General features: G+C 40.8%; 1 protein-coding gene across 12 annotated transcripts in view; it reads left to right on the top strand.

Moving 5' to 3' along the window:
• rps6kl1 (ribosomal protein S6 kinase-like 1) overlaps positions 1 to 13,215 on the top strand; it is a 46,717-nt gene extending 33,502 nt beyond the window's left edge. For 6 of the 12 annotated variants that reach the window (XM_048537849.2, XM_048537846.2, XM_048537845.2 and 3 more), the window contains 5 exons: positions 632 to 2,155; positions 2,285 to 2,374; positions 4,309 to 4,391; positions 6,136 to 6,231; positions 10,831 to 13,215. In XM_048537849.2, the coding sequence (XP_048393806.2) occupies positions 632 to 2,155; positions 2,285 to 2,374; positions 4,309 to 4,391; positions 6,136 to 6,231; positions 10,831 to 10,947 (1,910 nt within the window). In that variant the 3' untranslated portion in view covers positions 10,948 to 13,215. Of the gene's footprint in view, positions 1 to 631; positions 2,156 to 2,284; positions 2,375 to 4,308; positions 4,392 to 6,135; positions 6,232 to 6,550; positions 7,046 to 10,458; positions 10,806 to 10,830 lie in introns of those variants that run through there. The other 6 variants (XM_048537848.2, XM_048537853.2, XM_048537850.2 and 3 more) reach the window with 6 other exon arrangements.
• The last annotated feature ends 323 nt before the right edge of the window (positions 13,216 to 13,538 follow it).

The raw sequence follows: 13,538 nt of genomic DNA, 5'->3' as shown, positions 1-13,538 counted from the left end.
TGAAAAAGAAATTTGCATAGGAATAGTACCACCTGCAGGTTCCTCTTCAAGCCACTCAAAATCGTGACTTGGAAATATATTGCTGCAGCCTCAGGAGCAGAAGTAGGCCATTTGTTATCTTGCATCTGCTGTGCCATTCAATACAATCGTGGCTAATCTGTTTGTTTCATATTCCACGTTCCCAATAATCTTTGATTCACAAGTGTAACTTAGGAAGTATGAAAGCCAAGTTAACAATTTCCCACAAATAGCTTTGAAAGACTTTGTACATTAGTTGTGAGATAGATATTGGCCTTGATGGCATGGAAGTTTTCCAGTGTTATTCTTCAGAGTAGCATTATGACTTTCTGTTCGAGTGCAACCTGTGCCTGTTGACCGTGAATTGTTTCCTCAGTACTGCACTAGTCTGTTCAGCTTGGAATTTGTGCGCAAGCCTCTTAAATAGGGCATGAACCCACTGCCTGCTGACTCCTGTAACTGTGATAACAACTGAGCTAGAGCTAGTACATGTGTTGCATCGCTAATCATTTTTGGCTTTGCTTACTGCTTTGCATCGGCGGGACTACAGTTATGATATTTTCCACAGTCTCATGCAACTTGCAAGGCTGAAGTCTTTGTTCTTTTCCTTTAGCAGGGAAGCTCTGGTCTCAGCTGCGTCACCTCCGTCAATCTGTTGCAGAAAAGGGTTTGGAATTTCCAGAATGCTCCAGTCCACATCACACAACCATTAAAATGAGAAACAGCTACACTGCTCCCTCTCTGTCATCCATGTGCTATGACAATTCCGTACTTCCACCCAACAGCAAGAGGGAACAGCAAAAAGACACCAAGAAAGAAAGAAATGGTGAATGTGACAATAAATATGGTTACAGCACTGATGGTATCAATGATGCCAAATCAAGTATGTCACAAGGATTTGTGAAAGACCAGGCATCCCACCAAATAAATGGCTCAGACCAACTAAGTACACACAGTGCAAGTGCAAACAAGGCAAAGATCTGGCGGGGAAATAATGGAATTTCAAAGGGTTGCATAGCATTGAATGGCTTGCGGGAGAGTGCTGAGGGAACAAGCTTTCAAGTGGCGCAGCTGATATACAGCGCGGATGTAACTTTTGACCTCACTGCTTTGCTTCCTGCAAAGGATGCTGAGTTGACTCCAAGCAATAAAACTGCAAATCATGCCATGACAATAACTGTGGACCATTTAATGCAAAATGACCTTCAGAGTGAAAAGAGTCAGCTTCTCTACAAGGATAAGAGTTTACGGTCTGGTGAATGTTTCTTACAGACAAAAAGCTTCAATGACGCATTGAGTCCAAAGTCATCCGAAACTAACCAAAGCCAAGCAGCTTCAGATTTGTTAAAAGAAAAGGCTATTTTAATTCAAGAGGAGCCTGTGAATGGATCAAGTCCAATTAGAAGTCCAGTTAGAGCCACCAGCTTGAACTTGAAGGCTAGCAGACGGCAAGGGCAAAGGGGTTCATACCAAATTACAGTCAATCCTTTAGATACTATTGCAGATAGTAGCAAAGTCGCCGGTGTTATGGATAATTCTGAGCTAGTCCTTGTCGGAACATCGTCTGTAATGCCTGTGAGAAATACAACTGTCACAGTGTTGGGAAAGGGGCTGTCTGAGCAGAAGACTTCCCTGAGTGTTCTCAGCCCTGTACAACAACCTAGTACACATTTGATATCATCTTTAATTGAACAACCAGTAAAGTCATTAAAATCGAAAGGCATCTCGACTAATGACATGGAAGTGTTGAATCATGAAGGTGAAGGCCCTAAGATTGACCATCTGTTTAAACTTCCAAGCCAAATTCCAGTTCCTGAAACCAATCGTGACCATGAGGACTGTGATGCCAGAACTATTTCGTGCACTGGGTGCCTTTGTAAAGCTGAGAATGGAAGGTGCTGTAGCAGGATTTCAGGATCCTCAGCTCCTGACAAAGCAGAAGAAAGGGAGTTTGCATCTTTTTCAACTCCACATTCAAATGCTGACCTGCCTGATCCAAACCAAGCCTCCTCGGGTCTGACCGAGGATCACATTAGAATCTGGGCAGCTGAGATGGTGCTTGCTTTAGAAAGCCTTCATCAGCAGGGAATTATTTGTCTGGATCTAAATCCAAGTAATATACTTGTGGATAATGCAGGTGAGAGGGGAGGGAACAAGAGTCAAGATTTGTACTAGTTTTTCTCAAAAGTTGCTGATTCTGTCATAGAACTGGAGGTTGTGTGTGTTGTATTAAGTCATTCACTAGAACTATTTTCCATCTTGATAGGTCACGTTTGCCTCACGTACTTTGGCCAGTGGAACGAAGTTGAAGTTCAGTGTAGCACCAAAGCCATAGAGGATATGTATTGTGCACCAGGTAATGGTTTTGGTTTACAAAACTAAACTGAGGTGGTGTACTGGATTTCTCAGTGAAGCATCTTGAGGACGTTTAGCGCCTTAAGATAAATGAATGCAGATTTACTTTTAATAAGTAATTGCACTACATTCACAGAGACACCCAGATTTCCGTTGTTCTCGATTCACTATTTGCTCAGAATTAACTGACGTGAGCTCTGCTTTTGGAATATTAAAACAGAGGAGCAAAGACCCACAGTTTTATGCAAATGCTGCATTAAATTCATTTAAGTCGTAGCGAGATGAGACCTAAACCAGATTGCATAAGGCCCATCACATGCGAACGGTGTACCAGTCAGTCACTTTGTTTATAAACGAAGAGAGAATATTTGGGTAGGGAGTAAGAAAACTGGTCAGCCTAGGCTGTGACCTTTTTAGTTTAGTGGCCAGTTAATCTAGGAACATGTTCGCCATCTTCTCCTATGTTTGCTAAACTATATCAGTTTCCATTGAGGCAACTCAATGTGGTTTTCAAATATCTCCTTGGCTGCCTCATTCCCAATCTCTAATGACCTCAAGTCCCACAGCTCTTTGCTTATCTAATTACAATGAATTGAGTATCCTTGATTTTTAATTGCTGCAGCATTTATGGCTGTGCTTTTTGGCTGCTTGTGCCCAAGGCTTTGATATTCCCCCTGTCAGCCTCTGTAACTGTTGCATCTTTTCGTTTTTCTTGGTTTCTTCCTATCTGTCTTTATGGGCTTTTGTTTAAAAATAGAACACACACCTATGAAATGTTTTGAGATTTTTTTTGCCCACATTAAAGGTATTACTATGAATGTTTTCTATTGTTCTAGGGTTAGCCCTATTCTGCCTGATGTCTGATTGCTGGTTGTCAGAGTTATCTGTTTGACGTTTACTTAATCATTCATGGTTCTTTCTCCCCTTGGTGTCGAAGATGGTTTCTCTAAAGTGTTTTTTTCTTTGTTGGCTTGTTTAAGATGAATTGTCAGTTCTGACTAATGATAAGTGGAGCTCTAGGTGGATAAATCTGAAGTAGCATGTAGAATTGCAGAAATAAGAACAAATTAATTAAGGCAAAGTGGCAATTAGCAAAGTTATTACAATGTTGAACTATGTGAGCAGGACAGTTTTTAAAAAAACACATTTAAAGGTGGGTGTTTCAACTGTACAGTGCCATGGTCAGGATGCACTTCAGAGGTCGTTATGGTTTGGCCACTGAGCGCGTTGGAGATGCTCAGTGTAAAGGTAAACCATAAAACACATCACCAAAGCCTGAGTACCACAGCAATGAGAAAGAATTGAGAGGTTTGGAATTTTTTTCAACCTAACAGAGTGGCAAACGAGTACATGTTTCACAATTAATATTAGTAAGCTGTGGGGAATTTGTTAAACTGGGAGTGGGGAAGGAGGACACTGACTTAGGAACCTCTTCACAGCGATCTATCAGAATGCATGGTTAAAGCAAAATCCCTAACATCATCATCTAACAAAAAATTAGTTCCATAGATGATGTTTATAAAATTATCCAGACAATGTTGAGAATTACACCAGAAACCAGTTTAGGTTTGCCAGTAGCCTCAGTTTCATGTGATAGAGGCTACATGTGTTAAACACAAAACCCTGTTCTATGCATTATGCAGTTTTTTCATTGACGGGAACAAGAGGAGGTGTAAGATGGCTAACTTGCTGCAATCTCATGATAGCACGCTGACCAATCTCAAGCTATCTGCTTGGTCTGAGAATAAAGAATGTCAAGTTACCTGTTCCTGCGGTATCTCCATAACAACTATGACCAAATCAATTATGTACCATATGCCATTATTAAGTATCCATTCTTCCAAGTCTGTTTCTTGTGTCCTAGTGCAGATAACTGCAAGACTAAAAGCTTTGACTCCTTTTAGCAATGTCAAATGTCTGTTTTAATTTTGGCAGAAGTCGGTGGGGTTGGAAGAGTAACAGAGGCCTGTGACTGGTGGAGCCTTGGAGCATTGCTATTTGAACTTCTAACCGGGACGGTAACTGATCCTTTTGTGTCATCCTGTTTTTTGTTGTTGTTGAGATTTTATACACTTGCGGTTATGTGTACAGATGGTATCGACACATCCTGACACCATGGCTGCAAATATTTATTCCTGAAAAGATTCCAGGGTTTAGACTTCCCACACTCTGCTGATCCATTTGTTGATCACATCTTTTCATCAAAGGGCGTTCTATTCCAAACTCAATTTATCTTCCAGTACTGTAAGTCCAAGTCCTACTTCTAATCTCTCAATTTAAATCTTAATCTTAATCAGGCAGTGTCTTTTTTCCATTTCCTTAATGACTATCCATGCTGGGGGAAAAAAGTCACCTGTCTGGTCCCAGCTCAAAAGCCAAAGTAACACTGATCTTCTTGCTCAAGCTACCAATGTTCCTACAGAGCTTTCTGATTCCTGGACTGGTACAACATCTAAAATGTTTTCAAGATAATAAAGTGTGAAGCTGGATGAACACAGCAGGCCTAGCAGCATCTCAGGAGCACAAAAGCTGACGTTTCGGGCCTAGACCCTTCATCAGAGAGGGGGATGGGGTGAGGGTTTTGGAATAAATAGGGAGCGAGGGGGAGGCGGACCGAAGATGGAGAGAAAAGAAGATAGATGGAGAGGAGAGTATAGGTAGGGAGGGGATAGGTCAGTCCACGGAAGACGGACAGGTCAAGGAGGTGGGATGAGGTTAGTAGGTAGGAAATGGAGGTGCGGCTTGGGGTGGGCGGAAGGGATGGGTGAGAGGAAGAACAGGTTAGAGAGGTGGGGACAGGCTGGGCTGGTTTTGGGATGCAGTGGGGGGAGGGGATGAGCTGGGCTGGTTGTGTGATGCAGTGGGGGAAGGGGACGAGCTGGGCTGGTTTTGGAATGCGGTAGGGAAGGGGAGATTTTGAAGCTGGTGAAGTCCACATTGATACCATTGGGTTGCAGGGTTCCCAAGCGGAATATGAGTTGCTGTTCCTGCTCCTGAGATGCTGCTTGGCCTGCTGTGTTCATCCAGCTTCACACTTTATTATCTTTGGATTCTCCAGTTTCTGCAGTTCCCATTATCTCTGATCTAAAATGTTTTCCATGTATTTTGGCGGTGCATTATCGGAATGAATTCTGACCAGAGCATCACATTTATCACAACTTCAGACTTGCTTTATTTCCATTGTGTTACACACTGACTTTGTTGATGGCTGATATGCATTGTCAGATTTGTAGCATTTAAAGTCAGCTAAGATTGTTTGAATAGAATAAGGATGAAGTTGATAAAAAAACTATCAGCACTGAAGTACTGTACCATGTTTTTCTTGAGTGCATTACTTTAGCATAGGCATTTCCTATAACCTACTGTTGTTCTGACTATTTTTTTACATTTTGTTTAACTCATTTTATGCATCACTGCTACTCTTTGCAAAGTTGACAAACTTGCAATGAACTGAGTTGCAAATGCAAGACATTTGATCCAATATAGAAAAAAACAAGTACCTCCATGTGAAACCGTTAGATATCAGATTTTGTACCTGGTTTGATTCCTTCGTCAAAAATCTGTTTCCTACAGTTCAGCCAATTCCAAATCCACTTGAGTGTGAGTCACTCATGTTTGAGTTTATAATTCACCAAAGTGATTTTTATTAAATGACTTAGTTATCAGCAGCTTTAGCCCTGGTGAAGAAGTACAAAGCACTATTGACGCAAAATTGTGTTCCTCAGCATTTTAACTGATGTTCTGTATCTCTCTCTTCCCCAGACTCTGTCTCAGTGCTATCCTTCCAGAATCCATTCTCACACCCAGCTCCGACTCCCGGACCATCTCAGTCCTGCTGCAGTGTCACTTCTCCAACAGGTGAGGGTGCCAGTTAGTTATTTGTGCTGCTTACATCCAGATTTTTCTCAGCATTTGAAATCAAGTCCTCCTGTGGCACAGTGGTAGTGTACTTGCCTCTGAGCCAAGAATCCTAGAATTAAGTCCCACCTGCTGTAGAGAAGTGTAGTAACATCTGAGCAGGTTGGTTAGAAAATACTGAAATTGGAAAACCTTTTCTGGATAGTGATCAAGAATAATGATAATTCAGTTCTAGCTAGCATAACTTAATCTGGAGTAACTATATATTAATAAACTCAGTCCATATATATTAAACTTTATCAAGATTTTTGTGATTCAGATCCAACAAAGAACACAAGTCTAGCCAAGCTTTTCTGGACTAGTGTTGCAGGCAGCTTGTGTGCACTGTTTCGGGACCCAGAAGTACAAATGAAATGATCGGTTTTTGGTAGCGTCAATTGAGGGAAGAACATTGACTTGCACATCAAGAAACTACTCTTCATGTAGTATTAATAAAGTCTTGAGTTCATCCTGACAGTATTTCAGTTTAATATCTGTTGTAAAGATGGCTGTGATAACGTAGCAGTCTCTACTTTTCCACTGAAATCTCAGACTGGAGCAGTATTGTTTAAGTCAACAAATGAATGCCTTCCAGGCAGGAATGTTGCCAGTCAACCAAAGTTGACGTATAATTCTGAAGTAAACCAACTGTGCTGTTTTGATTTTTAAAAACCCAAAGGATAGCAGATGCAGTAAATCAGGAAGAAAAAAACAAATTACTGGCAAAGCTCAGCAGGGCTTTCAGCATCTGTGAAATAAGTACTAAGTTCTGAGGAAGGGTCACCGGACCTGAAATGTTAACTCTGATTTCTGTCCACAAATGCTTCCAAAACTGCTGAGTTTTTCCAGCAGTTTCTGTTTTTGTGTGTGCTTTCGATTTTGTTTCTCAAGACTGGTAATTTTTTTTGCTAACAGTCTAAAGGGGGCATAGCTACAAATTGAGGGGTGATAGATTTAAGACAGATGTCAGAGGCAGGTTCTTTACTCAGAGAGTGGTAAGGGCATGGAATGCCCTGCCTGCCAATTTAGTTAACTCAGCCACATTAGAGGCATTTGAACAGTCCTTGGATAAGCATATGGGTGATGATGGCATAGTGTAGGGGGAGGGGCTTAGATTAGTTCACAGGTCGGCGCAACATCGAGGGGCGAAGGGCCTGTTCTGCGCTGTATTGCTCTATGTTCTAAAGCAATGACAATGATCAGAGTACCTCTGATTTTGTGACAATCCATTTCATACATTGATTCCACTTAGCATGGAGATTTTGCTTAACTGATGCCAGCAGTGCTTGTCTGAAATGTTAAAGACTCTATTTTACACAAATTCATAATCACATCTTGTTATTGTGCAAAAGGAAACCACTTGGACCAGATTGTTTACACTAGCTGTCTGAACATTTTGACTCTTCTGCCTTTTCTCTGTAACTCTGAATGTTTCAATTTAGATAACCATCTAATGTATTCTTGAATGCCTCAATTGAACCTGCCTCCTCCACACAGTGCCTTCCATACATTTAGTATTTGCTAACTAAAAAATATCTTTATTTCACGTTACAGTTGCTTTTTATTTTGCAAAATGCTTTAGAAGTGGCTTTCAATCCTTTGAACAGGAATAATTAATTTCTCCCTATCCACTCCAATCTTCAGATTTTTTTTTGGAAACTTCTATTGGATCTCATTACACTTCACCCTCAGCAAGGAAATCAGTTCCACTTTCTCCAGTCTTTCCTTATCATAGGAAGAACAGCCTTAACCCTGGGGCCATAATCATTAACCTCTTGGCCATGCTATCCAATACAATTTTATCCTCACTCAAAGTGTGGTGCTCCAAACGATATACTGTTCTTCAGCTAGGGTTGAACCTAGTGCCAGATTCTTTTATATACGGTGGCTATGATCTCCCAATTCTTGTAATTTTTACCCCGGTTTATGAAGCCTAGAATATGGTATGTTTGTTAACAGCCCTCTGTACCTGTCCTGCCACCTTTTAATGGCCGTGTGCATGTATAGCTAAGTGTCCAATTCTGCACACCCTTTTAAAAATGTCCTTTTTATTACACTGTGCTCTTTGTACCAAAATGCATCACCCTTCTTGCATTGAACTTTTCTGTTACATATCTGCCTACTCCTTCAAAGTGTCAATATCTGCTTTGAAGTCCTACACCGTCGGCTTCAGTTTTCATTTTCCCAAAGACTTTCATCCACAAACTTTGAAATTGTCCCCTGCACACCAAAATTTAGATCATTTATGTAACAAGAAAAGCAAGGGTCCAAAACTGACACCTGGAGAGCTCTACTACTTCCAGCGTGTAAAATGCCCATCTGCTGAACTCTATTTCCTCTTTCTCTGCCAGTTTTGCATTCATATAGCTACTATGCCCTTTTTTAATTCCATGACTTCTCTTTCCTGATGTTTGCAATTCTCCAATCCTCTGGCACCACCTTGAATCTAGAAGAGGCTGGAAGATTATTGTCAGCACCTCTGAAATTTCCACTCATTTCTTCAGTATCCTTTAGCATCCCTTCTACTCCTGGTGCTTTATCTAAGTACCAACAACCTGACCAGGCGATCCTTAAATTTTAAACCCTTCTGGTAACTGAGTTTCTTCCTCTGTCACAATGGCCTAGGCAGCATCTGCTTCATAGGTAAGGAAAGATGCAAAGTAATCCTTTAAACATCTCAGCCATAGCTCTTGCCTTTTGCGTTAATGCCACTTTTGGTTACTAATTGGCCCAACTCTTTTTATCGCCACTTTACTATTGATAATCTTATTGAACATTTCCTTTTCCTTTTTCATGTTAGTCTTCTTTCATAGTTGCTCTTTGTTTCATTGCATTTACTTTTTCACCCCTCTTCTGGATCTTCTATATTCAGCATTCTTAGAAGAATATAGAACAGTACAACACAGTACAGGCTCTTCAGCCCACAATGTTATACTGACCTATTATCCTACTGTAAGATCAAACTATCCTGCATAGCCTACGCTTTACAATCATCCATGTTCGTGCTCAACTGAATCGAGTAAATTTTTTTTTGAAAAAAGTACATTTATGACAGGTGTTCTTTAACTTAATTCATGCGGTTTTAGTCATCCAGAAAGCTCTGGATTTGTTTTACCTATTTTTCCTTGCTTGGGGGAGTATGCCTTGATTGTGGCAAAACCATCTCTATTTTGAAGATAGCTTATTGATCAGCTACTGCTTTTCTCAGCCTTTGGTTTCTGTCTGTCGAGTTCAGCACTGGTTTTTCCCAGTTGAAGTTTGCTTTCTGCCATTAGATTATTCTTATTTTTGATGAATGATGAATATTGTTTCCTACCACTACCTTGAGTCTTATCATACAAAGCTCACTGTCTCCTGAATGTTTTCTGTTGTCACTTGATGTACTTGGCCCACTTCATTCCCAAGAAAAGGTGTAGCAGTGTCTCGTTTCGTGTTGCACTGGACATGTATTGCGAGAGGAAATTCTCCTGAACACTATCTGGGAGCACTTCTTCCTCATTGCCCCTTGCACTACTGCTACCACTGACAATGTCAAATGATTAATATAAACCTCCCATTACAACTACTTTGTTTACTCCTTTCTGTAGTTTTGTTGCAAATCTGTTCATCTAGTTCCTTTCCACTAGCTGGTGGTCAATATATTACATCAGACAATGTAATTGCATACTGCTTGCCATTGGCTTTAGTCTTGAACCCTCTGAAATGTATTTCTCTCCAGTATTGCGTGTTCTCCTTATCCAAAAATGCTTTCCCTCCTTCTTTCTTTTTTCCTCCTTTTCCATCTATTTGATATTTTGAACGTTGGAATAATCAGGCCTCCACTATCGCCATGTCATAGTTATAAAGTGTAGGAACAGACCCTCCAGTCCACCACAGCTATGCTAATCAACAAACACCAGGCTACACTATGAGGAATGGCTAAGAATATGGAATTGTCCAGCATCTGAAAAGACCTATTTTTGAGCTACACAACATTTACACATAGATGTTCTTCTTAGTGGTTTCATAAGCCAACAGCCATAGTGCACCATGATTTAAGATTAATCATGGTCATTAAAGTAATGGCTTCAATTTATAGGAGGGTCTGAAGACAAACAGTTGGAATCTACAATAGTGATTGACTGAACATTTATTGTGAGGAAAGCAGATATGATATGATTCCTTTTTCTGGTGAATGTTTTTGTTTAGCAGAAAACCGGGAACTGCATAAGAGTTAAAAACACCATAGTCCTACTGGACCATAAAGCTGCTCTCTGATTAGAGGGAGAGATGACTGGTGGTGGTGTAACATGAAGGTTGTCACATCTCAAGCGAGAGGAGAGGTCCTTCATGGTAACATAACCCAATGTGGGAATTGAACGTAAGTGTCATGATTCTGCATTGAAAGCCAGCCGTCCAACCTGCTAGGCTGGACCTCGGGAGTGTTGTAGTCATAATTCCATACTGCTAATAGTCCATTTCCAGCAGTGCTTATTGCTTTTGCCTATTTGGAACACGAACAAGGCTAAGGTGAGCTAGATTTCCTTCATGTCGATCTTCTCTTTTTGTTTCCTGCCCTAGTTGTTGCAGTGGGATTACCGCTGCCGGCTTGGTTCTGGCGAGAATGGAGCACAGGAGATAAAATCTCACTCCTTTTTCCGCACTTTGAACTGGGACAAGCTGAACGGTTATAGATGAGGAGCATCACAGGAAATCCTCTACCTGACGTAATGACCAACAACAAAAGCTTGGAAGGAGAACAGTGTACTCTGATGATCAGGGAATTTGTGCACTATGCTGACTCTCAAACAATTTCCACAGCCGTGATCTACAGTGGAGTGTAGCTAAGACTGGAGATTTATCAGGCATGTTTAAGCCAGTTACAGTAACACTAAAGCTGATCATGGGTTTCTCTAGCTTGCTATGACAATGCCCATATTGTCAAAGACCGAATCAGACACACTTACTTCAGTAAATTTTTAACCTTGATCAAGTGACATTAATCATTTTTGTGATGAGATGTACTCGGACATGATGGCCCTTTCTGGTTAAGGATCCCTTGTTATCTGGCATCCAGCTCCTCTTACCCCATAAGGGAATCCCCATCTCTCAATTTTTCAGTCCGATGTCTTTGTCTTTCTCCTTGCCACCTCTGTAGCAAAAACCATGTTTCATGCCAAATGATCAGGTTTGTTCCCTTGCCTGAGCCCACCAATGCAGGTAAGGTTGGTAATCTCAAACTGTCTTTGCCTGAATGTCAAAAATGTATCAAGGTCTATGGTGCTAAAACTAAAGTGGGGCCCAATGATTAACTGGATCAGAAACATTTGCAACTTTTAAGTTATGGTTCACTCACAGTCCAGAGTTGTCCAATTCACCTAACCTTGATTTGAGGTTTTTCCCCCTCATTTTTACACAAGCAAGAAATTCATGGGAAATGAAGATGGGATTTTCTTATCAAATGAAAATACAGTTGCATGTTTTGAGACTTCATTTTGATTATTTAGTGCTTCCACCAGAATAAAATCATCTTAAGATGTCTCTTGTTTCCCCTCCTGTCATGGGAAAGTGTCTGACTGGTGGTGTGAGATCAGACATTCAGGAATTTCAATGAGGAAAAGACCCTGGGTAAGTATCTACTAAGTAGTGTATGCCCTACTATCCTTTTGAGGTCACACATTGAGCCTGGGGTAATCCGAGCTACCAGACTGCTCTATTTTAAATACCTTACAGAACTTTAACAAAAAAGCATTGAAGCAATTTGACTTGTGTGTCAGTGAATGGGGATCTGCATTTTGGCAGCTTTTATACTACTACACTGCTCTGGAAAGCAAGCCCAACTACTCCCAGAATTATTGCTAAAGTTAAAGGTTTTTAACAAGTATACAAAATTCCTGACTCACTTGTCTACCGACCCAGGTTGATGATTCTATATTTAACAAGTATTACTATTTGTTATGAATAAATGGGTAAATAATTATGAATCATTGTCATATGACACTAGTTGAAACTCTTAAACCCCTTATAAGGACTTGGAAGGCAATCTAATGGTCCCTTGTTCACAAGATTAGTTTCCTTTGTCTCACCAGGATGTGCTGACCCTCGACTCTCCTTCAGCACTTGCTTGCAGAAGGCAGAAGGCACAAGGTGGGTAGGTTCATGCATAACAGTTTCTGGCTTACTGGTTAAGAGCCACAGTTTACAAAAAACAGAGCAAAAAATAAACTGGTCATCTTGAGGTACAAGATGGTTTTACCTACAGAACAGTAACCGCTCTCCTTCCAGAAGTCCAATGGTTTCTGTCCCAACGTTTATACCTGCAAGCTGTTCAGCTACCTGGGAACCAATCACGCAGTTAGTGGCAAGTAGAAGGCTTTTGTCATCAATAACCAGTCGCTAGTCCATTGACCAATCAACTCCTTGTTACCAGTCAAAGCTCTTTTTGGACACACCCCTTGGCTTCAGTTCGTTTGTAAATTAGGTTTTCACTACTGCTTGAAGTAGTTTTTTCAAATCAACCTGTTCAGAGATGTTACGACACACTCCTGGAGCAGATGAGACTTGAACCCAGGTCTTCTGGCTGAGAGGTAAGGATATTACCATTGCACCACAAGAACCCAAGATGTAGCTGTGTAAACAGTGCTTACAATGGGTGTCAGATAACTTTTTAAAAAATATAGCAATCTTTCAACACTCCTTGCATTTTACAACAGATCTTTTCTTATTTCTGCCCACAATAAAAAATACAAAGGGGGGAAAATAGTCTTTACACAGCTGCTGGTTCTGAGTCATTACAGAAGTTTGTCTCGAACATCCATAACTGTGCAAACCTGTGGTTATGGTGCATATTTTACTCCTTTCAGGACTCTGCTTGTTCTGCCTGGTCAACCGTTTGAACAGATGAGGGAAATTGTCATCAACGAAACTTTAATCTAAGTGAGATAACAAAGTGTGGAGCTGGATGAAGACAGCAGGCCAAGCAGCATCTTAGGAGCACAAAAGCTGACGCTTTGGGCCTAGACCTTTCATCAGAAAAACCTTTTCTAGGCCTGAAACATCAGCTTTTGTGCTCCTAAGATGCTGCTTGGCCTGCTGTCTTCATCCAGCCTCACACTTTGTTATCTTGGATTCTCCAGCATCTGCAGTTCCCATTATCTCTTTAATCTAAATGGCTTCCCTTTACTCGCCTTTGAGTTCCATATTCTGAACAAGTGAAACCATCATATAGTTCTTTTTGCTTTAAAGTACAGCCAGGACAGGATCCAGCAAAATGATTGATTATACTTTAT

This window comes from Stegostoma tigrinum, chromosome 10 (assembly GCF_030684315.1).
Source record: "Stegostoma tigrinum isolate sSteTig4 chromosome 10, sSteTig4.hap1, whole genome shotgun sequence".
Taxonomy (NCBI): Eukaryota; Metazoa; Chordata; class Chondrichthyes; order Orectolobiformes; family Stegostomatidae; genus Stegostoma; species Stegostoma tigrinum.
Note: the sequence above shows the minus strand (reverse complement) of the source record. Positions and strands in the feature narration are given on the sequence as shown.